The sequence below is a fragment of the Poecilia reticulata genome, chromosome 13, assembly GCF_904066995.2.
Source record: "Poecilia reticulata chromosome 13, P_reticulata-male-v2, whole genome shotgun sequence".
Taxonomy (NCBI): Eukaryota; Metazoa; Chordata; class Actinopteri; order Cyprinodontiformes; family Poeciliidae; genus Poecilia; species Poecilia reticulata.
The window spans coordinates 19,651,340-19,676,702 of NC_088842.1; the positions used below are offsets into that span (position 1 = coordinate 19,651,340).

General features: G+C 39.8%; 1 protein-coding gene across 1 annotated transcript; it reads left to right on the forward strand.

The window, feature by feature from the left end:
- The first annotated feature begins 443 nt into the window (after nucleotides 1–443).
- Nucleotides 444–24,696, forward strand: brwd1 (bromodomain and WD repeat domain containing 1). Its single transcript, XM_008425269.3, has 44 exons — nucleotides 444–899; nucleotides 1,014–1,072; nucleotides 1,190–1,219; nucleotides 1,427–1,486; nucleotides 3,168–3,318; nucleotides 3,526–3,624; nucleotides 4,605–4,765; nucleotides 6,079–6,300; nucleotides 8,474–8,574; nucleotides 9,278–9,348; nucleotides 9,505–9,605; nucleotides 9,735–9,775; nucleotides 9,860–9,961; nucleotides 11,083–11,236; nucleotides 11,343–11,477; nucleotides 11,797–11,925; nucleotides 12,115–12,263; nucleotides 12,981–13,057; nucleotides 13,213–13,425; nucleotides 13,519–13,702; nucleotides 14,026–14,116; nucleotides 14,789–14,911; nucleotides 15,010–15,080; nucleotides 15,231–15,462; nucleotides 15,583–15,699; nucleotides 15,810–15,917; nucleotides 16,044–16,168; nucleotides 16,306–16,388; nucleotides 16,597–16,708; nucleotides 17,134–17,195; nucleotides 17,299–17,454; nucleotides 17,560–17,680; nucleotides 17,813–17,938; nucleotides 18,055–18,121; nucleotides 18,609–18,659; nucleotides 19,031–19,156; nucleotides 19,246–19,398; nucleotides 19,507–19,667; nucleotides 20,468–20,640; nucleotides 20,991–21,128; nucleotides 21,231–21,389; nucleotides 21,522–21,845; nucleotides 21,966–22,106; nucleotides 22,187–24,696. Exons 1-44 carry the CDS (start codon nucleotides 863–865, stop codon nucleotides 23,518–23,520), a joined length of 6,630 nt encoding a protein of 2,209 aa, XP_008423491.1. The 5' UTR covers nucleotides 444–862; the 3' UTR covers nucleotides 23,521–24,696.
- The last annotated feature ends 667 nt before the right edge of the window (nucleotides 24,697–25,363 follow it).

A 25,363-nucleotide genomic window follows, 5' to 3' on the forward strand; every position in this document is an offset into this window, starting at 1 on the left:
CTGGAAAATTCAAAATTTCTGTTTTACTTTAATTTGGGGTGAGGTGAGTTGCACCTCACTCCAAAATCATTAATAGTCAAAATCATTAAAACCAACAAATAAATTGGAAAACATTACGATGTGTTATGCATGTATGAGTAGTTTCATTTTTTATTTTAACGTTTTGTTTTTTACTTTAATGTTAGGAGCTTTTTTTTAACTGCAAGCCACAGTAATCAAAATTAACAAAAATAAATGAATAGGAAAACATTTTTTAAATATACAGAGCTAAAGCTAAAAACGACAAGCTTGTAGCATTTATTAATTTATTTTTAGAACACAATGTATTCACACTTCATTTGATATTAAGTCTCGTGTTCACTGGTTTGACATAAGAAATGTATATTTTGATGAAGTGAGCTGGCAACCGTTATCGGTGACGTCACATGCACAACTCACGACCTTGCTACCAGAAAAGGGGGAGGGCGTAACATTAATAGCACTGTGTTTATCAATTTTAAAATGTGTGTTGTCCTTTGAAATTATAAAAACAATTTGTCGAATGTAGTTCTGTATTTTTACAATGATGTAATATAACTGTGGCTAGCCACCAAGCTAACGCGCGGTGGTGTCTTTTGTTGCTGGAGTGCTCCTCCCTCCCTGCCCCCTTTTTCCTGTGTTACTCCGCCGTGGCGGAAGTAAGTTGTATAGCCGAGGCCTCATCCTTCCAATGGCGACTGCAAACAGGCTGAATAGAAAGCGGGAGCAACCGTGGAGGGGTGTCAGCGACGTGTAACCGAAATTAAATAAATATATCTGATTTTTCTTTAGCAACAAAGTTAGTCTGAAGATCACTCCACCTCTCCAAATCACGGCCGTTTCCATGGCCAAAAGTCGGAACATTTCGCTCCTTGAGTCGGGTAAGCCGCAGAAGTAAACCCCAATTGATGGCTTGATTTACACCAATATCGCTCGTGCTAATTGATTCTTGGACTGATTTCCGGGCTGTTAATGTACTCACTGTTCCGTTTCAGAGCTCTATTACTTGATTTCTCGTTTCCTAACAACGGGTCCGTGTCGGAGAGCGGCTGAGGTGAGCTGGCGTGCTTTCACTGGCACACTTTGTTGTATTTCGACATAGTTGACGAGCACTTGATTATAGTTAATATACAGGGACCCTAATCTGGATTGCATTTCAATTCCTCCCCAGGTCCTAGCAAGTGAACTCGAAGAATATCAGGTCTGTATTTTGGTTGTCTCTGCTTGCTAGGTAACTGCTAACTAGCTGCTTCGCTGTAGGCTGACTCTGTGCTTATAAACTTGGTGAACTCTTTGGACTTTTTAATATCCCGTTACGTCCCACTCATTTGACATCATCCGGTTTTAAGACGCGTGTACCTGCTTCAATTTTTAAAGTAACTCATCTTTGATAAACTGTTTTCGACAGCTCTTACCGGGAAGATTGGACTGGCTGGGAAATGAACACCCTAGAACATACGAAGATGTGGTAAGATTTAACTTTGTGATTTCAAGTTCAGTGCCGATGCTTGTTATTGTCTTGTGACAGGGGGGGCTGCACGCTCTGTGCTTGTTTACGGTCTTTGTTCGGTTTCCATCTGAACCGCTGATGTAGATCTTTAACTTTTAATGAACTGTAAAACCTAACTTGTTCGGAAAACCTTAACTGTTTATGGTTAACTTTTGAATGGTCTACCAAAAACCGACATTAGGATGGGAGTTTAATGTTTTTTGTACCAGCTGTCGTATTGCAGTTAGGGTGGGTTGTTCGGCTTGTCGCTTTGCTGAGACTGCTTTCTCAGCCAATCACAAGCCGAGTTTCTTTGTCTCTGCGTTATTTTGCATGTGACCTGCGCTGTGATTGGTTCTTTAAAGAAAGAGAATATTTGCATACAAACCACGCCTTGAGGAACAAGGGGTGAGAAGTGCATGAAAAAAAAAATACTTTGTCTGACACCAAACTTGTTATAATGCAGACTCCAGGCACAAATTAAACGTCTATAATACTGGAGAAAGCTTTTGGTATGATTTTTTTGATTATTTAACAAGAGACAATAGTCTTATTTAAAAATGCTAAGGTTTATTTGTTTCCAATGTTGAGATATTTGAGATAAACAAATCTTATAGATCCATTAAAAGTATTGGTAAACAATGTAGTTAAAAAATGTTGAAAACATTTGTATAGACCCATAGCACACTTATGTTTATCTTCCAAAAATCCATGCATCTGTGCTGCACATGTTGGCAGGAAATGGTTTTGGAAGCAATACTAACAAGGAGCTTGAAATAAATAATGCATGTAGACAGCCTTGCTTTTCAATAATTTAACAATAAATTGGCTATTTCATCAGGATTTTATTTAATTTCCCTTTGGGATGAATAAATCCAGGTTCAAACTCAAAACTGAGTAAGTGCCAGAGTAGGTTTGAAGATATTTTATCAGTGACTCAATTGACTAGGTTCTATAAGATAACTTTTTAAAAAAAAAAATTTTTATCGCTTGGCATTACAGATTGAGTTTTAGTCCATTATATTATAACTAAGAGTGATCTAAAACACATAAATTATTTATAATTTATCTCTTTGATTGCATTTGTACTGTATAAATGTAATATTTTCATAGAAATTGCATTTATTTTTTATTGAAACAGGGTGTCTGTAAATTCAGGATGTTTGTAGATACCCCATGTAAAGAGGCTTGGGATAACATTTATTATGATGCTATGTAAATAAGAATTGGGATTTATGGAAAACAAAGCTTGAACTATTGTTGCAACTCACAAAGACATGTAGCTATAGCTTTGGATGGGTAAAGTTATGTAAGCTGTTCCCACTGGTAATATTTACTGCAGGTAATATCAGACAATAGTGAATAAAGGTTGATCTAAACAGGAGCCGAACAAATATTTTTTTCAATTTTATGAAAACAAAAACTACACACATCTTATACAGCTAGTCCCCAACCAACTCAATGCGGTCTGGTAAGAGGACCTGGTCCTATGTCAGTCAAGTTTGCAGCTGTACGCCATGTATAAGCAATTGTAAGACAGTGTTTGGTACAAGTATGGGACTTGCTTATAGAGTTTACACTTAAATTCAACAGAATTATGGAAATATGCTCCTAGTAGAATAGTGAAAAGTCACTGCTCTTGTTGTGTTTGCCCTGACAGGTTGCTGCCAACAGACATGTTGCACCCGACCATTTGCTACAGATATGTAAGCAAATTGGACCACTGCTCGATAAAGAGGTCCCATCGTGTGTCCCAGGTGTGCACTCTCTCCTGGGGTCTGGAAAGCAGTCCATGCTTCGGACTGCGAAAGGTACAGGCTTTGCATATTTTTCTGCTCAGGAATGTGAGACAGCGTTTTTGTTACTTTAGACCGCATGAGAAGTTCAATTTGTTTCCATAAAACATTTGTTCAAGCAGAGATTGTTCAGCAGTTGTTTTTTCATTTGTGTATTTGTGAGGAGTGATACCGAGACATCTGCTCCACTCACATCATGAACTGTTTGTTTCTGATTTTCAGACTGTGACAGTGTGCAGCTCAAAGCTTCATCATATGCAGCCCTTCATCGGGGCAGACCACCAGAGAGGCCTTTGAACCAGAAGCAACCTCCACATCCGGGTAAGTCCCAGTGGTGTGGCAAATGAAACTAACTAGTAGCATATTTGCTTAGAGGTGTTCCATTCATCTGCTGTGATTTTGTGATTCATTTATTTGTGGTACTTTGAAGTTTAATATTTTGATGATGGTTTCATTGTAGGGCTGTTTTATTTTAAGCTCACTGTTGTTTGTCTGCCACAATAAAGCCACCTTTATTACGTGATGAAATGTTGCGCCATGATTATGACATAAAATTTGTTCCATTTGATTTAGTGGCAAGATTCCCTGATGTTACAGAGTTTCTAATCTTTTGTGCATTGAGGGCCTTATTTTCTGTGCAGCGCCACATTGATTCTCGTCAAACCTGTTTGTAGCAGTGTTCAGCTCTGAAACCTATCCTGCTATGAGAAAAGTAATGCCTCTATGTGACTCTAGGATATTTGGGGTGTTTACACGTATGAAGTTACTATTTACGGGTTCTGAGCATGTGTCTCCCTCCACACTTTTTAATGCAGATATTTTTTTATTTTCTTTCTCAGGCAAATATGAATAAGTATAAACAAACTGTTTGCACACCGTACTGTAACATTCATCAGACCCACTGTGTGTTTGGTTAAGAACTTGGGGCCTGAGCCATAGCTTAATAATTTGTAACAAAAACTTTTGAGCTTGACAACAATGCCATCTTAGTTTATATGTGAAACAGAATTTTGTTCACTTGGTTGGACTGTGACAAGCTGTTTGGTTTGGAGGCACAATGCACTACTTTCAGAATCTGTTGTGAAACTGAAAATTATTGCCACTGATGTTTGTTGCATTAGGAATATCTTCAGTCTATGAAATCAGTGTACATCTTAAGGTGGTAGGCCATCAGTTGTGTGGAGGTTCTCACTCATCTAATAGCTCAACATACCAGCACATGTTGAATGAGACTCATAATGTCAGCACTTTATCAACTCTTACAATTTCTATCTCTGTGCTCCGGTGTGTTTTATTAACAGTGAAGGTACATCGAGGGAGGGAGCTGACTGGAGTGCAACGTTTCAGCTCCATCTGTCCTGTCAGCACATATGAGCACATGCGTCTGCATAGGCGGATCCTGGGACATCTGTCTGCAGTGTATTGTATCGCATTTGATCGAACCGGTCTCAGGATCTTCACAGTAAGATGGGACCACTCAGCACTCGTACCATACCATATCAACTTTATTTATAAAGCACTTTAAAACAACCACAGCTGATACAAAGTGCTGTACATTAAAACACAACAATATAAAAAAATAAAAATAAGAAAAAACTCGTCCTAACTGATAAAATATTGGCAGCCTGACTGTTTTCTACATTAGGGATGTCCAATCGGGAGAAAGGTTGGTGACAGATACAAGTCCCCATATCGTACTGTATTAAATACCAATGGTATGTAGATGAAAACTACATACCGTACACTTCTGCCTCTTTATATCTACCAGTTGTTCAAACTCTCACTGGAGTTTGCGTGGGACTTCCTTATGTTTCTAATTGTATCTGGCTCCACATGTACAGCTGCATCTTTCAGTGAGCTCTCCTCTCTCTTGAGGCAACGCTTTTATGCATATCAGTTTCAAGTGCTTTATTTCCAAGCATGCTTTCATATGACCAATTTTACTTGTAACATTTTATTCCGGTTCCAATTGAACATGTGTGAACAAACGTACAGCAAAAGCAATTCTCCTGCTTTAAAAAGTTAGGGTTTTGCTTTAAACGCTCGTAAAATGTAGTTTACTTTGTTTTGGCTGCTCTCGGTACAGCTCTATCACAAACAGAAAATTTTTGGGGGATAAATTTTTTTGTTTTTGTTAGTTAGTTATTTATTTATTTATTTATTTATTTTTTTGAGACCAGTGATATTTATTTCAAGAGGAAAAGGGCAAAGAAAGAGAGATAGACTAGGATTTGGGGATGGAACTGCAGCAGAGGTGCCAAGGTTGGAAATCAACCTTCAGACAGCTGCGTCGAGGGCTAATAGAACTAGAAATATCCTTTTATTGTCCCACAATGGGGAAATTTCTTTGCAAGAGCAGCGAAGTGACAGGTAATAACAGCAGAACAGCCATGGCTTGCTTCTGTTTATGGGGTGTTCGCTCTACATCTACAGGATTCGTCTTTCCCGTCGAGTGATATTTGAAAATAGACACTCGCTTGACAGAAAGCTGAAACATCCAATACACTCCCTCTTTTACTGTGAAGGTGACTGTAAAGGTTACAAAAAATAGATGAAAATTGTGAAGGAAAACCAATGTCTTCATGAAGGACGTGTTTGGATTTTGCACTGCAGTACATGTATTGGAAGTCATGTTTAATCTGGGACTCCGATATCAACCGTTTAAAATAGTTCTTTCTCAAGACATCCCTAATGCATGTTGTGGTGTGCTGCTACAATCTTACCTGATCTCTATTTTACCTCGTGTCCTGAAGCAAAAATAACTTGTCTTTTAAGGGCTCAGATGATTGTTTGGTGAAGATTTGGTCTTCGCTCGATGGAAGGCTTCACTCAACATTGAGAGGACACTCTGCAGAAATCACAGACTTGGCTGTCAACTATGAAAACACACTAATTGCTGCTGGAAGCTGTGACAAGACCATCCGTGTGTGGTGCCTTCGTACCTGTGCTCCTATGGCGGTGCTGCAGGGACACAGTGGATCCATTACCTCCCTTCAGGTAAAGAAATGGGTAGCAATAAAAACATCCTGTTATTTATCAATGTGGGACTTTCTGCCATTGTAAAGATGAGAGGAGGGCAGGTTAGATAGGTTGAAGCATTTTTAATATCTAGTTGATGTTTTGTAATGCTTTTGAGACTGTATTAGAACTGTTCCTGCTAGGTCTGTTAATTCTCACTGGTTTGCCTCTTGAGATGGCTCACCTGGAACATTGCACTATGCCTGCGTTCCGTCAGAGAACGGGGTTAGACTTGAAAGCTGAAGAAGAGAAAGGCAAAATGGGTCAGAACATTTTTTTAAGTACAATGCACACTACGATGATTCAGTGAAAGCTACTTCTGTTGAAATGGTTCTTCAGGCTAAAGTGGAGTCCTAAAACTGAGTCCTAAAAGGAACCTCTTGTATCGAGCAAATAAAGCTCAGACATCTTAAGACATGATTTTTAAAAAGAAAAATATTTTTAGGATTTAATGTTTGTGCTGTAAGAAACCAGTGTGATTTAGACTTAAAGAACATAACTACGGATTATATTGACATATAAATAAAACAAAATAACACAAATTTCATATAACTTCATACAGTTTGAAGGCATATATTTGTTTAGATTATTCCTGGTTACATAAGATGTGGCAGAATGCCTTTATTGTTGCACTCAGTCTGGTCTCTGTCAGCTGTTGTGTTGCTGCTTGTTTTCTCTCTGATCAGAAGGAGCCTGGTTGCTACATTCTGGCCGATCTCCTGGTGAACGTTAAGTTTCTTTAGATCAGGTTCTCCAATAAGCAAAAGTTGGAAAATGTTCACACATTTCACCAACTCGTACGTTGGCATTTCATGTGCTTCAGTCAGACAGGGTAAAGAATTGCGTTCTCAACAAGTTGACATTTATTTTATGTTTGTGCAAACTGCTTTTTATTGGTCGGGTGTATTTATTTGCAAGTCTGACTGTTCTCTTGCTTCACTGCTGCAGCTGACCTGCCTACGCAGTGTTTTTGTTTTTTCCACCAGGGTCATGGGGGGGCGATATAGCTATATTAGATTGTTAAAGATTAGAACTTGCTGTCATCCTGCCAAAGCAGAGAGATTGGAATGTAGTCAATACCTAATTTTCTGTTCATTTTTTTTATTCCAAGGCTTTGATTTTATTCTTTTTACAGAAGCAACAGTGCAACTTATCTTGGTGTTGCTCTTCATCTGTTAAAGGAAAATAAATTGACACATGCTTCTCACTGTAATTATTTTTGACATAGTGTCAGAACAAATCTTTGTGAGATGAATCGGATATGAACCAAATATTTTAGAGGAATTTTTTTTCTGGGAACTACAACCAGATAAATAAGTTACAGGTTTCTGCATATTGATTGTGTTAGCAATCAATGTGCTAAAATAAAAAGATCTTGTAGAAATAAAACAAACATCACACTACTTTATAGAGCATTGCAAACCATGTTTTGTTTAGTAAAACCCCACAACTCAGTTCAGTTATAGCATATGTAAAAGTTATTTGAAGACATTCAGGTATTGTTTGATTGCATGAGACTACAACATATCTAGAATTTTATTTTTGTCTGTAACTTGTGAAATGCCTTTTTATTTAATCGTACTATGCACTATGCAGTAATGAAATGTCACCCACATATGACTGAATAGGTTGACTTCATATAGATTGAAGTCTGTCAATATAACATACCAATATACCCTGTTAGTCAGAGAGTAGAGTCTTTTCACCATGCAACATATGTTTCTTGATTGAGCAGGTCAGTTGAGGTCTTGTTTTATTTGAAAACCAGCTCCCCTCAGCTTTCACTTCCTCTGGAGTTACGGGTGTAAAAACTTAACCAAATGCAGAAGCCCTGATCCTCATATTTAACAAGTAAACAAAAAGTCTTTTTGTTTGTGTTTATGAGCCAAATTTTGAAGGTAAGTTTTGTAAGGAGTTGGGTGCTGTGATTATTGTCAGGTCTTCCAGTTTTATGAAATGAGATACTCACCTCCAGAAAGCGAAATAAACTTTATGCTCATCTCTGATGACCTGAGACTGTATTTTTCAGTGGGGGTTTTTTCCACCCGAGCTTTGTGGGACGTTAATGTTCAACCCTCTATATTGAGGAAGTTTCTCTGCATAAAATAACTTGAGTATTCATTACACCTACCCGCATTTCTTTTGTTGTTAGTTTTCACCTTTTGCCAAGGGCTCCAAACGTTACATGCTGTCCACTGGAACGGATGCTACTGTCTGCTTCTGGCAGTGGGACGTCAACAACATCAACTTCAGGTCAGCATGGCTTCTTTTAGCAGGATAGAGGTAAAAATAAGCTTAGAAATGATTAGGATTAAGTCTTTTTTTTTTTTTTTTTTTTTAAATGAAGGAAGAAGGGAAAAAAAATTAACACTGAAAACTGCATAATGTAGATGGTTGTACAAGAGTTAATGAATTTTATATATCATTTTGTTTTCAAATATGTTGATTTCAAAGTAACTTACTGACACTCGCCCACACCAGAATGTTTTAACAAGAGAAATTGCAGGTCATTTGCCTTTTTTTAAATTATTATTTAAAGAGAAAAATAAAAATAACTTTTTCCTAAATCTCAAGAATCTTGCCTTTAGTATTTAAGGATTTTTGTGTTTGGGGACTGTTTTAACTCTGGAAAAGCAAGAATGGAAAAATTCAGCTTTTTCCACTTATAGTTTGTATCTTAAAATAAAGTCTATGATGTACAGTAGATACTAGGGAATTTATAAATTAGCTGAACCGATAAGATGTGAAGATAAACCTAAAAAAAATGCCAAGTGATGTGTGTGAAATGCAGACATGTGGATGGATCCTGATGAGACGGCTTGTGCCACATATTCCTTGACCCCTACATGATGAGGATGATTCTGACCCTTTCTGTCACTTGTCTGTCCTTTTCAGTGAAGATTAACCATCACTGTTTGTGTAAACTTGCCAACATTTTTCTCTGTTCTCCCTAAAGCGATCGGCCACACAAGTTTACAGAGCGGCCAAGGCCAGGGGTCCAGACTGTGTGCTCCTCGTTCAGTCCAGGTGAAGATTTCTTCAAGCATGAGCAAATGCTTAAAGTGTTTCACACTGAGTTTTATGGATCCTACTACTAATTTTTCCTCTCCAACAGTTACCTAAGTGGGAATTCATTAGCTTTGGGAAAACTTGAAACTTATCACAAAATGATCTTATTTTCAGGTGGGATGTTCTTGGCAACAGGAAGCACAGATGATGTCATTAGAATATACTACCTGGGAAGCGGGAGTCCAGAGAAGATATCAGAGCTCCATGAGCACACGGTTAGCAGGCTTCACTTTTCTACCATATACCAATACCTTCTTACATGTAAACCTGGTATTTACATGTAACATTTAAATTTATAACCATTGACAATACAAGTTTTTTTTTTTTTTTTGGCTTCTTTTTAGGATAAAGTGGACAGCATCCAGTTCTCCCACTCAGGTGAAAGGTATGTGTATTTACTATTACACCGTTTATTTGTATTTAGTCAGTAGTGAGTTAATTGTGCAATGGAAACTGTGTTCTGTCTCAGGTTTGTAAGCGGAAGTCGAGATGGAACGGCTCGAATCTGGAAGCTGCATCAGCGGCAGCGCTGGAGATGCATCCTACTCAACATGTCTGCAACTCTTCCTGGGTAAGGGCTCGAAACATTAATTTCTTAACATAAAGCTTAAAACATCAATTTCTCTTTGTGAAATTGATGTTTGCTTACTGATTGTGTAATATAAAACTATGGTGTACGCTGAAAATTCCTTTTTCCACATGTATTTTGGTCTTCTGTTGGACAGCTGTAACACATAAGATGGAAAATATCTTTCAGGTTAGTTGTTGGAAGAAGTAGTTTGAAATCCAAAAGACGATAGAGGAACTAAGGGTGCACCAATTTATCGACCAGCCGAAATCAGCCACTCAATGTCTCAGCATCCATTTCCTTAATTTTGGGAGATTGGTGATCGGCTGATACCTACATGTGAAACCCATTGTATTCCAGACCTATCTACCTGAGCAAAGGTCTAAAAATCAACCACTGTCCTCTTTTGCTCTCATGTGAAATAGGTTTGACTGTCATGCTAACCCACCAGATCACGTCTGTGCGTTTGCAATTAACAACTGTTGCCAACTCAGCAACTTTCTTGCTATTATTTAGCAACATTTCAGACAAAAAAAAAGCAAAAATCTGAATCAGCAAATTAGGCTTTTGATGAGCCAGAAAACTGCAATTGATGCACCCCTAAAAGGAATTACAAGAATGTACCCAAACACGTTTCCAAACTTTAATCAATTTTTACTAAACAAAAATATTCCTGAAGCGTTACGGTGTTCATCTAAGCTTCTGTTGGCTGTGAGTAGAGACAAATTTAATGCTGCATTTGACCCAGCGATCAGAGCTAATCTTGGAAAACCTAACTGATCACCAGCTGATTGATTAGTTCATTCAAATATGTACAGAGCTGAAGTAGCTCTAATAAGTTACACAGTCTAACTACGTGACCAATCTGCCAGATTGTTTTCTGCCACAAGGAAAAAGGATGTCTCTTTTATCACTAAGAAGAGCCGAGCAACCAAATAGATTTTGAGCAAGATGAAAGAGAAATGCTTCAGTTGAACAAAAACAGGTCCCAGTATACGTACTGCAGCAGTGTTATGGGGAAACTCTGCTTAAATTACCATTAGATACAGACTGAAAGTGTTAGTTGAGTTAATGAGTTGGACTGTTTTTGGCACCAATTTATCATAATTTCTTTTTCTTATTAGTGCTGAACCAACAAGCGAAGAGGAAAACTACTTTAAGCCCAAAGTAACCATGGTTGCGTGGGATCGCCATGACAATACAGTCGTCACGGCTGTTAACAACCATCTCCTCAAAGTGTGGAACTCCTACACAGGACAGCTGCTACATATCCTAAAAGTACATGCACACAAGATTTGTCTTGCTCAGTGAAGAAACCCAGTGCTAATTATTTCCATTATTATTCTCAAATGAAGTTAATAAATCCTACTGATGTTGTTTTCAGGGCCATGAAGCTGAGGTGTTTGTCCTCGAACCTCACCCCTTTGATGCTAGGATCATCCTGTCTGCTGGCCACGACGGGAACGTCTTCATCTGGGATCTGCAACGAGGAAAAAACACCCGGCATTACTTCAACATGGTACACACACACACACACACACACACACACACATTATGCACAAGCAGGACGGAATCCTTACAGATTGTGAAAGACAACAGTAAAACAGTGCAATTAAATTATTTAGAATTTACCTTGAAGCTAATCGTGACAAATGATGGCAGGCTGAGAGCAGAGTTCTTGATTTAGTAGATCATTTGTTGGGGCTTTCAACCATTTACATCAGTGTAATGTTGTTTCTTAATCAAGTTTATTCACACATCGTTTATTCTTTTACTCGGAGGGGGTAAAAAACACTTGTCGTGGTCTCCTTTCAAGTACTTTGTTTTTCTTATTCCAGATTGAGGGTCAGGGTCATGGAGCCGTTTTTGACTGCAAATTCACTCCTGATGGTCAGCGGTTTGCCTGCACAGACTCGCACGGCCATCTGCTCATCTTTGGCTTTGGCAGCTCCAAACCGTACGAAAAGGCAAGAAAAATAGATTGAGAAAATGACTGGTTTATAAATCTTTTTGACACAGAAGACAAATCTTTCATACATGTTTGATAGAGAGAAGTAGTTATTAGGGGGGGGGGGGGAATGTCTACTGCATATTAAAGTGAAAAAAAAGTTGTTGTTTTTTATTTATTTAAATAATTCTTCCCTTGGTTTCCACAGCTTCCAGACCAGGTGTTCTTCCACACAGATTACAGGCCACTGATTCGAGATGCCAATGGCTTTGTGTTGGATGAGCAAACACAGCAAGCTCCCCATCTGATGCCCCCTCCGTTCTTGGTCGATGTAGATGGAAACCCCCATCCACCCAGGTATCAGACTGTAAAGGACAACTCCACAACTCTCTGTATCGTCCACAATGAACGTTATTAATTTTGATTTAGATAATTAAGAACAAACTAATGTTTTTTTTTAAACACAATGCCAAATGCCAATTTTAGTACGGTAGTTTTTTTTTTTTCGTTCTTTAAAAATGACAATAAATTTCCTGTAGTAAGATATTAATCAAAAATTGTTACCTGATATTCTGGACTCTAAACGGTGATTAAGTCGCATCAGTCAAGGAGGAATGAACTTATACCCCGGTGAGACTTATTTAAGTCACATTTATTTAGAAATTGTCAAACATGAGCTTTTCAACAAACTCATGGAATCTATTGACTTAGGCTTTGAAGTTTACTGACTTCGTTCCAACCATTCTGGTCGTTCGCTGATCAGGAACACATTGGTTGAAAAATGTCCAGTGCCTGCCTTCAGACAATTACGGAGTTGATCCCCTAATAAGTTGGCAATCATTTAAATTTAGCATCAAGTCTTTCATTGTCACAAAGTTGCAAAGGGACACATGAAGCTCCTCTGTTGCTATATTCTTATATTTTAGACCTCTTGTTCCAGATTGGAAAAAAAAAAACACTTAGCTTTTACTTTCCTACTGTGTTCCATTTATAGATTGAGAATTTTTACTGATGCCACTTGTTTTTTTTTTCCGTTTTTGTCTTTTCCTCACAAAACATTCGACTTGTTTCCAGATACCAGCGTCTCGTTCCGGGCAGGGAGAACATCGCTGCTGAACATCTGGTTCCTCAGCTGGGATATGTAGCCACTAGTAAGGCTGGAGCTTTTCTCATCTTTACAGAAAACATTATATCGAAGCATATGCTTTTATTTTTATTTTGACTGAGAAATCAACTTCTAATGATTCATCTGAAGGCACCCATATGACTTACAACTGTTCTTGATCGTCCCGTGTCTTCTCTTCAGGTGATGGCGAGGTGGTGGAGCAGGTGATCAGCCAGCAGACGGCAGAACCTGAGGAGGTTTCAGTGAGACGCAGCAGCCTTCTGGACGAGGCGATCCGACAGCTGCAGGAACAACAGGACCGGCAGAACCAGGTCGGGACAGAAGCACCACCAGCTCCTGAAGCCAGACCAGAAGGTCCGGTGTTGGCACCTGCACCAAGTACTCCACGCAGAGGTAGCAGCCATATTCCTCTGCATCGTTTTATATCTGTGTCCTTGAATTTTGTTAATGGATTTTCCTTTTTCTCCCCCACCCCCATCCACCCAGTGTCTGTGAATGAGCGAGCAGATGTGCAGTCACCTCCTAATGTGGGTCTGAGACGAAGTGGCCAGGTGGAGGGTGTGAGGCAGATGCACCAAAACGCTCCTCGCAGTCAGATGGCCACCGAAAGAGACCTGCAGGCGTGGAGGCGCAGGGTGGTGGTTCCTGAACTAGCAGCTAGCAACTACAGGTGAAACAATTCAACCTAAAATAAAGACAAGATCTTTATTTTAGTCAAAGTCCCATAAAGGTCTTCTTGGTGACTTGGTTAACGTACAACTTGAAATGTAAAGGACTTTATAGTCCCACTTTAGCCAAGGATACAGATTTTATAATCTTCTGTGGCATAAAAGGTATTTTAGGCTAAATTCAAATTTTTGTAGGTTTCAATTTGTATTAATACGAAAGAGACCCATAAGTTGAAGTTGGTTTCTATCTGGTAGTAAATGGCTATTTTTGTTACCTTTATCATAAATGTTCTCAAAAAAATAACCAATGTGTAAAATGTTTCAGGAACCAGGAGGATGTTCGCACAGCCAGAGGAGATGAGGAGGTTTTCCTGTACAACACAAAGAAAAGACGGATTATCTACGGCAGCTTTCGGGTACGTCTGCTGCTGCTTTGCTGCTTTTTTCTCAATTTTAGCCATTTTTTGAAGAAGAGCTTCTCTGCAATTTCATTATTAGTTTCAAAGAATAAAACTTGTAGATTAAGATTTATTACATACAGTCTGTAATACATTTTCATCCATCCGTTGTCTAAGACGCTTATTCTTGCAGGGTTCTGAGGGGAGCTGGTGTCTTTCTCCTAATGTATTTTTATTTGTTATATAAATGTGATGAACAGACTTTGATTGAGCCTCCAGCCAAGCCTCGCTTTAGCATCTATTACTAAGATGTTTTTCTTCCACTCAGTGATCTATGAATACTCTTGGATACATCCCTCTGTGAACATTCAGACTCTTCAGCATTTGTGACTGGACGACTGTTAAGTCAGAAGTCTTCCCCATGGCATAGCAGAACATTTCTGAATTAAGACGTGTTTCTTTAGTAATACAGAACAATTAAATAAATTTGAATATTACTGAAATCCAATTTATTTTAGCACCTTTATCACTGAGTGAAACACGGTATGTATGTTAATTACACACTGATGGATGTGCCGATGCGCCAAAAAACATTTTGTTGAGATTAAATTGTGTTGTAGTTGGTTTATCCTGTTCAGCAGTCGATCTGTTGGTGTTTCTTGGTGCTGACTCGGTTCCATCCGTCCTCAGGATGATTCAGACGAGGAACCTTCGACTGCAAAGCGAGTTCACAGCCGCAGAGGTTCCTCAGATCTTATTGAGTTCTCATGTGAAGAAGGCGAGGAGACGGCTAGTTCAGATATTCACACTGAGGTAATTCACTGTCACTCATCTTGTCAGTTTGTATAGATATGACACACATCTCTTTGGTTGCAGTTTATTTTGAACCTTTTGCCTTTTTTTCTTCCCAGGACAATGACATTGATGGCAGTGAACTGGATACCTCCAATGAAGAAGAAGAGTGGACCAGTGACAGCTCTAAGTATGATTCCTTCTGCTCTTTTCTACCAATTGCTAGAAGGATACTTTTCTTCAACTCCTTTGTTTTAGACCATTGTCATCTCAGATGGCTCTTTGAGGCCCCTCCTGTCGCTGTTACCAATTGAAAATGTTTCATGTTCTGATTGGGCAGCCATACATCCAGCGAGTACTCTGACTGGACAGCAGATGCCGGCATAAACCTGCAGCCCTCCACTCCGCTGTCGTCACGTAAGCGAGTGAGGCGCAGACTCAGCAGCTCAGAGGAAGAGGAGGAGGAAGACAATGAGGAAGAGGAGGAGAAGCAGCAAAGTGAGGAGGAGGAGGAGAAACCTGTGAAGAAAAGCAAAGAGAAAGCTAAGAAAGCCAAAGCCAAGTCACCCCGGGTGAGTTTACCGCTGCTGCTGTCGGGATCTAAATAGATTAATTTGCGTTGATGCTGTTTTAATTGACATTAAGCAAGATCTTGAAATCTCTAAATGGTTTACCTGTTGTGCTCCAATCAGCGTCCAAAGCCCCGACCATCGATTAACAGAGAAGTGTCAAACGAGTTCAGGCCGTCGGCGTGGATCACCGATGTCATTCCCAGGAAGTCTCCTTTTGTTCCACAGATGGGCGACGAGGTATCAGGCCTTTAAAATGCTTTTCACTACTATTTTCACCACAAGTTACCACAAAGTTGATATAATATGCTGCTAGTCTTCATAGGCATTAAATCTTGTGTTTCTCCCAGGTGATCTACTTCCGCCAGGGCCATGAGGCCTATGTAGACGCTGTGAGTCGCAGTGAGCTCTATCCCATCAATCTGGAAAAACAGCCTTGGAAAAAAATGGAGCTGCGGGTAAAACACATAAATCGTGTTCAGAGAAGCATATTAAAAGGCCACTAATTGTGTCCATGTCTTACCAAAGTTGCTGAGGTTCTCATTAAACTGAACCGATTAAGTGAAAACCTTCATGTTTTCCAGGACCAAGAGTTTGTGAAGATCACTGGTATTAAATATGAAGTTTGCCCTCCAACGCTCTGCTGTCTGAAGCTGACTCTTATCGACCACGGCACCAAGAAAATCACAGACAAGTCATTTTCTATCAAGTATGCGGCTCATGTTGAATTTCATGAATGCACATTAGTTGTACAATTGTAAAGATTAATACTAATGACAAAATATCATAGTCCGTTTAAAAATTCTCTTTATTTGACCGTTTTCTTTTGGGGGTTTTTTTCTCTAGGTACCACGACATGCCGGATGTGATCGATTTTCTGGTGTTGAGGCAGAGTTATGACGAGGCGCTCCGTAGGAACTGGCAGCCAAGTAAGTTCTCCTTTTAGTGTAATCTTTTCTAAATCGATTGAATTTTGTTTAGTCTTATTTCAGTTATTTCAGTCAAACTTTAAAACATATCAAGAAGTAAATGTTACCAGGTGCTGTGGGGTTAGTTATGTTCGTGATTAACTGTTGAATTGTTAAATGTAGAAAATAGTCAGAATTTTTCACTTCTGTTTTTCTTCTTCTATGGTAGATGACAGGTTTCGCTCAGTGATCGACGATGCCTGGTGGTTTGGGACCATCGTCTGTCAGGAGCCCTACCAGCCGGAATACCCAGATAGCCTCTTTCAGTGCTTCAAAGTCAGGTGGGAAAAATAACTGCCATGATGTCCAATCAAAGCATAATAATTACTTTGACATTTTTAATGGGTAATCAGTGGTAGGGAAAGTAATAATGGTTCAATTTTGGAAGTAAGAAACTTGTTTTTGTGGAGTGACGGTGGCACCTTTTGCATACACACTTACACGTTTTTAAAATCATATTCAAGTCTTAAAATCTGCGCTTCAAGATAGGATGTTGCATTTTTTAACTTTGCATATTATGATGTAGCTTTTATGACTCTATTATTTTATTGTATGTCATTATTGTCTAAGTGGCAAAAGCCAGGAAAACGTCTGTACTTGTCCAGAACTCTGTGGTCTTATAGCAGAAGGTTTAGAAGAGTCATTTTTAGCTTTTTAAATGCTGCTAAATGGTGCTGATTTCTGCGTAAATGTTTGTTTTCAATAGATGGGACAATGGAGAAACCGAAAAGCTCAGTCCATGGGACGTGGAGCCTATACAGGACGACGGTAATCCCAGCTCAAGTATTTTCAGAAAGTCGTCTGTTCACACTGTTTTGCTCGCGGCCCCTGACGACAGATTTCTAATCTCATCTCTGCTGTTGCTTTGCAGCCCAGCCCCCAGACACAGATGGAGGAGGTATCCCTGCGACAGCGGAGGAGATGAAAGAGCTGATGTACAAACCTGTACCAGGGGAGTGGGGCGAGAGGAGCAGGGACGAGGAGTGTGATCGCATCATCGCCGGTATCGAGCAGCTCATTACTCTCGGTGCGTATGCCAAACAAGATGAAGTGTCTGATGTTCTTTGTTGGCTTTTTAAGCTGCCTTCTTAGTAATTGCACTGATCTACCTTTCTTTGTGCTTTTAATGCAGAGATTGCAGCTCCGTTTTCTGGTCCGGTAGACTTAATCCAGTATCCCACCTACTGCACAGTGATCGCCTATCCCACCGATCTGGGCACAATCAGACTGCGGCTCATCAACAGGTTTTACAGGTGTGCTCCTCCAGTCATGTTTCACTCCATCCACCTCATAATCAGCAAAGGTTGTTTTGTTTCAGTCTATTGAAATCTGAATAAATTACGTTTTGTACTAAGCTGCATACGCTCCCCCTCTGCGCTTGACAGGCGCCTCTCTGCATTAGTTTGGGAAGCCAGGTATATTGCACATAACGCCCGCACTTTCAATGAGCCAAGAAGCAAGATTGCCCACTCTGCAAAAATCATCTCAAGCGTTCTCCAGAAATTTGTCAAGTAAGATCTGTTGCATGTTCTCTTCAGATTGTTTGTTTTTTATTTTTTGAATGGTCAATTGGTGACACTTTATAGGCTCAATATATTTTGCATATTTTCATGTTGTGTTTTTCTAGTAATCCAAGCTGCACGGATATTTTGGAGATCTACAGTGCTGTGGAGGAGATGGACGATGATGATGAGGCAAGTCTTCAAAGAATAATGAGCGAGAATAATAGTTCAGTGAAAAAAAACAAACAAGTCTTTTGTTTTACAAAGATGTTGAAATGCTGCAGGTTTGATCAGGTCTCATTGGAAAGGGTTGATGTTGGCTGTAGCTTTTTCACAATGTGGCAACCTGAGCAGTTTTTATATTTTATGTGTTTTCAGAAACAGTCTTTCTCATAAAAGCACTTTGTAAAATTACCCTAGCTTCCCTGCGAGCCGAAATAATAGAGAAGTTGTTACCTTTAACGACTGTTTATATTAATGCTGTGGCACGCTCGAGATAAAACGGCCAGCTTCACTTAGAGGTACAGCGGCTTTGAATGATGATTCCCCGGTGAATGCAAGCCATTGAATCGAAATTGAATCACTTTTATTTATTGTTGACTTGATTTTTATAAAAAAAAAAAAAATTATTTGAAATTGATTGTAAATGATCATATTGACTAACTCTGGCTCTCTTCAGGAAGAAGAAATGGAAGCACCAGGCACATCCTCAGGACATAGACTACGTCAGGTAAACAAGAAAAACCAACACTGACTTCATGCAGAACACAGCACATCCTTACATTAATGCACAGCTCAGAGTTTTTGATCATTTTCTTTTCTAAAACTCTGACCCTGAATTAAAGACTTTAATTAATTCCAACAATTTCTGTTCAAGTTACTAGAAGACACTTTTCTAAAATTTAGTTTATTAAATTGAAATTTTAACTGCCTTTACAGGAAATTGAAAGAGAGAGAACAGTTATCTTTTCACAGATTTTAAAACAGACATAATTATAAAATTTGCATTTTCTGGGTGAAGGGTGGAGATAATTTCTCTAGAAAGTAAGAGATATCATGAAGTCTTTAACAACGTTAATCTCTATTTGTTAATCTGTGCAGCACTCAGTGGAGGTCTTGCCAGACCGAGATTCTTGGAAGGAGCATTGTAGGCATCTAGTCAACTATATATTTGAATGTGAAGACTCAGAACCGTTCAGACAGCCTGTGGATCCTGAGAACTATCCTGTAAGTGCAGAGACTGCAAATCCAAACAACTCCAGGTTTTATTCTAAGCTTTGAAGGCCTTCCAAGTCATGTCTTGCTTATGTTTCCAGGATTATCTTGACATTATCGATACTCCAATGGACTTTGGCACAGTGAAAAGGACTCTGGAGGAAGATCGCTATGAAAACCCTATAGAGCTGTGCAAAGACACGCGCTTAATATTTGCCAATGCTAAGGCTTACACGCCCAACAAACGCTCCAAGGTAGGCGATAATTGCTGCTTGGGGAGGGAGTGTTTATCTCTTCTGGCGTCACATTTGAGATAAATTTACCGAGTCAGTGATTTTCTTTAACCGTCTACTTCCTTTTAGATCTACAGCATGACCTTGCGACTCTCTGCCTTCTTTGAGGAGCAGATCAGAACAATCATATCAGAGTACAAAACTGCCGTCAAAAGCAGTGACCGGCTGCGCCGCAGTCAAAGGTTTCGCAAGAAAATGCAGCAGCAGGATCAGTCCTCAGCCACAACAAGGTTTGTCTTGCCTCGTCTGTGGTTGGCTGATAAATTCAACACGCTATGGATTCTGAATGCTGTGCTCGTTACAACTGGGTTTCCTTTTTAAGTCCTACCTCAGTCAGTCATTTTCTGTTTCTAGATCATGTAGATCATGGTTCAATAACAAAAATAAAAACATTGCATTATGTATAAATATGACATCCATTTCTAAGGCACTGTTTGGTACGTTTTTCTATTTGCTTCAGCAGTACCACTGTGTTATCTCATCTCCAGTGGTGTCACTCAGTTTTAAAATTAAAAAAAAAAAATAGTAACAATGTCAAGATCTGTAATTAATCGCACTTAGATCAAAAACTATATGTTGACAAAATACGCATTTTCAGTTCAAAAACCCTTTCTGCTGCTAAATTATTGAATAAACGAACATTGGGTTGTCTGGTCTGTTTTCATTACCGACTGCACATTCTGCATGTGTTCAGGTATTGAAAACAACATTGTATGTGTGTGCGCACAACTAAAAGAGTTGACTTTAGGTACAAAAATATGCACCATCAGTCACACCCTTGATAGTCTTTTGAATGTCTGAAAAATAAGGTAAAAACAGGAAGTTTTATAGAAAGTAGACTTTTAAAATGTGTAGTCTAAAGTAAAACCAAAAGGCTGAGACAAAGGCAGAATCAAAGTATGCAGTGAATCCTACTGAGAAAATAATGGCTGGATTTCCCGTGCCGTGCTAGTGTCTTTGTCATATTGTAGTTACTGTAACAGCTGGATGTCAAACTACTAAATGTTTCTCTCCCCTTTCGCCCCACCAGTCACAAAAGGTCCGCTGTTAAAACTCAGGAAAAATCGGAGTCAATGTCCATAACAAAATCTACCTCAGCCAAAGTGTCTGTTCCTGAGAGAGCGAGGCGGAGTCGAGGCAGAAGCTCAGGTCTAAGCTCCTCAGAGGACGACTCCGGCTCCAAAGCTGCCTCATCCACAGCAGGTACAAGCAAACTTTGCTTCAACATTGGTTTTATAACAGCAGCTGAAATATAAACCTTATACGCAGATTAGCATTATATTCTGCTTTTGATGCTTCTAGGCCACATATTGGAAGTGCAACTTAAATATTTTGACCCACAAGTCCTTATTTTCTTTACTTTGATGGGGATGTGTCTGCAGTCACCTCTGCAATTATTGATGCAAAGAGCAAGAGTCTTACTTTGGAAAGCGGAAAAGGCAGACTTACAGCTACATATACAATACCTGCGTTTTTCACAGTTGAGAAAATTGTATTATCTTGGTTATGCTGATTGATTCTCAAAACTTAAGTTTTTTTTGTTTTTTTGGCAGAGTCTGAAAGCGAGAATGAACAGAGTGATTCAGATGACGAGGAGACGCGTCCAGCGTCTTCAAAGCGTCATCAAAGCAGACACAAAGCCAGAGTTACAAGAAGCAAAACTTCCAAGAAGAAGAAGAAGAAGCAAAAAGGTCAGGAGTAAACTTCGCCCAGATGACATAAAGTAAATGACAAGGTTTGTCTTTAAGTCATATATTAAACAAATTAACTTTGAAAATTTGTTTTGTGGCTAGCTGCTAAGAGTGACAGTGAAGATGAGGAGGAAGAATGCGAGAGTGAAGGAGAGGATGAAGAAGACGGAGATGTTTCCTCCAAGTCTTCGGACCATCAGTATACCGGCAGAAGCACACGGCAGACCAGAAACAGAACCGCCAGAGACGGAACAAGAGCAGGTGAGACGTGTAACAAGAGACCAAAAGGCTCTCGTTGTCAGAAAATTGTAATTTAATGTTACTTCTCTGCATGGAAAGACATGGAAAGGCAGGTGTTAACAGCCTTCGATATTCCGAATGGCTCTTTTTCAGAAGGCAGAGCAGAAATGAACGGCCACAGCAGCAGGGCGTCACGTCGAGAAAGGCGCCATCAACGCAACTCTGACCGAGCCTCCTCCCATGACTCGGACCGGGAAGAAGAGGTGACCGTTCCCAGGTTCCTCAAGAGAAAAACTGCGAGAGCCGCTGTCAGTAAGATGAAACAACTGGAGGCATCCGATGAAGACTACGAAGAGGAAGAGAGGAAGCCGAGAAGCGGCAGCAGCAGCAGATGGCTCCGCCACACGTCTCGTACTGGCAAACGTACTGCGGTGATCCAGAGCAGCTCTGAGTCGGACGGAGAGTTGTCAACGGAAGGTAAGCAAATATTTTAAAGTCTAGAACATCGCTGGGAAATATACATAAATTTAGACTTTTACTGTTTTGTGCTAATTAAGGGTGGAGCTTTACTGTTTGGTGTTCTTAAAACATTCCTAGGTTCCCAGAATACTAAGGAATCTGACAGCGAATCCGTGGGTGAGGAAGACGACACTGGGAGCGAAGTTTCATCCTCTTCCCAGATTAAACAGAATGGAGTTAACAAGAAAACCAAACACACTGCCAAAACAAGAAGAAATGGTGACTAATTTTTCATTTTTACATTACTGCATGTTTTTATAATCAGTTTCATGACTTCTTCCCCCCCCCCCCCCCTACAGATACGTTGTCACAAGTGAACGGACACAGTGGAAAAAATAAATTTGAGAGCAACTCTGAGCAAGAACAAACTGCAAAGGAGGAGGAAGACCAGATACCTCTGTCTCACAAACCGTCTAGAAGCACTGCTGGAAGAAGTAGGATTGCAAGCGAGGAGGAGGCGGAGGAGAGCAATGAGCGCCAAACCACACGGAATAAAACTCCTGTAAGTTCAGATGAAGAGTACTGTGCCAAAAAACGGCCTCAACAAAACGGAAGGACAGATAAAGAATCATTCCAAAGGGACTCGAAGAAAAAAAGTAAAGTGTCAGCATCAAAAAGCCAAGACAAACAAAAATCTGCCTCAACAAAAACATTGGATGGTGGGGAATCCGATGAAGTCAGCGATCCTCCTCCAAAACGATCAAGCCCACAGAAGAAAGGGACGAAGAAAGCGGAGTTGGAAAGAAGTCCCTCCAGCGATGGGTCTGACCTTGATGTAAGGAAACTAACGAGAAGCAAAACCAAAAGGCCTCATTCCACGTCGGCTTCGGAAAGCTCTGATGAGTACAAACCCCGGAGGAAGTCGTGGAGGAAACGCTCCACTGGATCGTCAGACGAAGAGTTGGATCATTCCGATGACGCGTCAAAGAGACGGCTGAACCTTCGCGCTCTACCCAAAAAGAAATACATAGTTGACAACTCTCTTTCCGAGGAAGATGTGACGGGAGAAAACCAGCGGAGGCAAAGAAACGGCAACAAGAGAGAGTTGGAGTCGAGGGAAGAGGGGTACAACACAAGAGTGTCCAGGAGAACGTCTCCCAGTGAAGGAAAGAATCAGGTCACTTCCAAGAGGAAACGGATTTACACCTCAGACTCCGAGGACGAGGAGGAAGACTCGCAGAAGGAGCCTCTAAACAACAGCAATAGCAACAGCAGGTCAGGCTCCTCCAAGAGCTTTAAAAGGGAATCCAAGCAAGATGACAAAGAGAGTGACACTTCATCCCACTCTGACTCCAGAGAGGAGGAAGGAGAGGAGGAGGACGTTCAGTCAAACAGGAGGAGGAAAAGCCTTAGGCAGCCAAAGCCTAAACGGAAGGAGAGCTACAGCAGCAACAAACACAGCTCAGACTCGGAAAGCAAGCCGATGTTTTCAGCCTCTGAAAACTCCTTTTCCAGCTCAGGGTCCCACAGCAGTCCAAAGAGGAGAAGTCGCACGCGAACGGAAAGGCCCACGAGCTGCAAGCTCAGTCTGCGGCGCCATCAACGCATCTCAGAGGAGGACAGCGAACCACAGAGACGCGTCAACACTCGGAACCGAGGCAAGCGGACCGTTAATTACCGCGACAGCGAATGAAAGCGCGGCTGGAGGCTTCACAGGGAAGACGGGACGTTTACTGGACGCGTTGGGGACACTCGATGGCCAAGTTATGGTAGTAGCACTGGAGTCCTCAACAATAAAATGCTGTGAATCTGTTTCATTCAGGGATATTATTTATATTTTCTATGAAAAACATGTTTATAGATGTAATACAAATTCAAGCATTTGAACTGCTAGTTTTCACAAGGACACAGGACAAACATCACCTGCTGTGGTGGTGGTTGTGATTTGGCAGAATAACAGTTTCTGGGGAATCTTGTCAGCTTGGGTGCTATCCTAATATACCTCTGTTTAATCGAGCATATTGCTGGCTTGCACTAAGAAACACTGTAATGAGGTATTTCATACACTAGTTTTGCATTAGAAACTCAGGGGTCAACTAAGTTTACTGTAGTCTGGAGAGATGCAGTTGTTTTTTGTTTTTTTTTTGGTTTTTTTGCTTTTGTTTGTTGTTTTTTTTAGATAAGGTAAGGACGATAAATGATTCCAGATTGGCAGATGTCTGAGCACATCGACTGGATCCAAAAAATCCAAGCCTACATTTTTGACTTCCGCACTCCTTTGTAAATCCACACACCTAAAGCTTGACTGTATTGTGAGGTGAGCCAAATGAACTCTTCCCCACACGTTTATTTTTCTTATTTTGTTTTGCTTTATATTCTAGTGAATAGATGTAAATACGTCATTGAGATTTAACAATTAGTTGCTAGCAAAGCGCTTATTTAAATCTGACCGGGGTTGTCATCTTTTTCTTCTTTTTTTTTGTTTTCTTTACATTTAACTGCATTTTCTTGCCATGTGTCACAAGTTGGTACTTTTTTTTGCTAAGTATGAATAACCAAAAGTACTTAAAGCAAGATACTGCAATTTCTCATATTGGGAAGATCTTTTATCATTGTCCTGTGTTACCTACTTTCAGTATTAAATTCTTTTTGCAGAGTTGACTTAAATATTTTCCCGGCCATATTTTTTTTTTTTTTGTTTTTTTTTGTTTGAGGACGTTTCCAAATACAGTCGCTTGGTGACCTTTTGCTCAACTTTTTTCGTACTACACCTTTAATAGATTTCACAGTGAAACTGTTCATGAAATGTGGTTGTGGAGTGCAATGAAATAATTATTCCTCCCATGAATAAAGACATCAGTTCAAGGTGTATTCTATGTCTGACTCAATTTCTCCGTCTGACATACAGGACAGCCAGACTTATTTAATACATTTTTCCCTTGTAGACATTGGTTCAAGGGACATTCCAGGTCCCTTGAACCAATGATTCAAGGGGCTGATTTAAATTCACACTCTAATCCTTTTTTTATTATTATTATTCTCTACTAGATATGACGACGTGTCTCAATAATCCATTAGAATAATCATTCTATGTATGGATGGAAAAGAAATTGATTAAAAACTCAAAGTCAGGCTAGGAGTAAGGTAATCTTGGATGGACCCTCACCTAAAGCATCTCATAAGTTGTAGAAAATTGTTGAATATTTGCTGTTGAAAGACATTTCCTCCTTTCTCTGTGTCTCCTCCCCCCTATTATCTGCTCCATTTTCTCCTATTCATTAAAACAGGCACTGGATGATGTTCCTGATGTAGAAGGCCGACACAAATCCAAAATTGGATTGATGTATCAAAGAATTCAGTTGGATATTTCAAAGGCTTTAATTTCTCACTAAAGTGCTATAATTAGTTTACTTGTATAGCAAATATCACAAATTTTACCATATAGTTGATTTAGATGTCAAGAAATATTTCCTGAAATCATTTAAACGCTGTTGTCTCACTAATTAAACATGCATTCAGCTGCCAACAATTAATCT